This window comes from Mastomys coucha, chromosome X (genome assembly GCF_008632895.1).
Source record: "Mastomys coucha isolate ucsf_1 chromosome X, UCSF_Mcou_1, whole genome shotgun sequence".
Lineage (NCBI taxonomy): Eukaryota > Metazoa > Chordata > Mammalia > Rodentia > Muridae > Mastomys > Mastomys coucha.
This window is the reverse complement of record NC_045030.1, coordinates 138,396,224-138,397,569: the sequence shown is the minus strand read 5'-3', so window position 1 is coordinate 138,397,569 and position 1,346 is coordinate 138,396,224. Positions and strand designations below refer to the sequence as shown.

The 1,346-nt window shown below is 39.5% G+C and overlaps 1 protein-coding gene across 1 annotated transcript in view; it reads left to right on the top strand.

The window, feature by feature from the left end:
- Positions 1-1,346, top strand: part of Amot (angiomotin) — a 39,344-nt gene that overhangs the window by 5,728 nt on the left and 32,270 nt on the right. The window contains exons 2-3 of the mRNA XM_031379034.1: positions 593-737; positions 1,120-1,212. Coding sequence (XP_031234894.1) covers positions 593-737; positions 1,120-1,212 — 238 coding nt within the window. The remainder of the gene's footprint in view (positions 1-592; positions 738-1,119; positions 1,213-1,346) is intronic.

The following is a 1,346-nucleotide window of genomic DNA, read 5'->3' as shown; positions in this document are numbered from 1 at the left end:
TTGATTATGCTGAAAGTTCCTTGAAGGCAAGGATAATGTGCATGTGCTCACTCCAGTTTGCACAGATCACAGTTTAATCAGAACTCCTTAACTACTTGACCCGTGATTAAATAGTTGTGAAAGTGAATTGAATTATACTGCAGGAGGCTACTGGTTTGGGATTTTAGGGCTCATATTTGCTGCTGATCTGTACTTGGGATGGGTAATTTAACTACTCTCTTATGCTAAAATGGGACAACTTACATTGCCTAGGCAGATGTCAGGACAAAATGAGAGAACGACATACACAATGTTAATATTTTCAAAATGAGAAAATAACATAGAAATTAAACATAGAAATTAAACATAATTTAGAAATTAAAATCATGTATAAAGTCTTATCTTTTTGAGAAAGAGAGACTTTGCTTTTGTCCTAAGGAAATCCCATGAAACTTTGGAGTCATTTACTGAACTTACAGTTGATCTGAAAGAAGATGCCATGGAAGCGTTCCATGTATGGTTCTAAACTGTCATTTCCATCCAATTCCTAGTATTAATACCATCTCACCATCTTTCTTTCCTTTTTTTTTTTTTTTCTTTTTTTCATGTTAAGGTGGAGACCGAAATCCAGCGGGTCTCAGAGGCATATGAGAACTTGGTGAAGTCATCTTCCAAAAGAGAGGCTCTGGAGAAAGCCATGAGGAACAAGCTGGAGGGCGAGATGAGAAGGATGCATGACTTCAATAGGGATCTGAGAGGTGAGAGAGCAACTTCACTTTCTAGTTCTTTTGTTTGCTTGTTTGTTTTGGGAACAAGGTCTCTTTACATAGTTCAAGCTGGCCTAGGACTTACAATATAGTCCATTCCAGCCTTGTATTCCACAATTCCCCTGCTTTCCCCTCTCAGGCAGTGTATCTAAAAGCTTGGGCCCCTATATCTGGCTCTTGCTTTAGAGTAGCTCTTGAATTATTTTAAGATTCACATTTGAAAATTTGCAACTGTGTCACCCACCCCTGTTTGTCACACAAACAAACAAACAAATAAAAAAACCAAAAACCAAGATATGATGCTGACTTTTGCCAAAACGCCAGTATATAGAAGGCAGATGGCATGTGAGTTAATCATCTTCACCTTCCACAGACCGTCTAGAGACTGCCAACAAGCAGCTAGCAGAGAAGGAGTACGAGGGGTCTGAGGACACCAGGAAGACCATCTCTCAGCTCTTTGCCAAACGTAAGTCTGCAAACTACAGAGGCAGGCGTGAATGTGTGCATAGTAGTAACAGGTGTGAAAATGTTGCAGGTATGGATGGAGGTAAAGATTATGAAAATGTTGTCTGGCTCTTCTCTTTAGCCTTCTAGAACAAC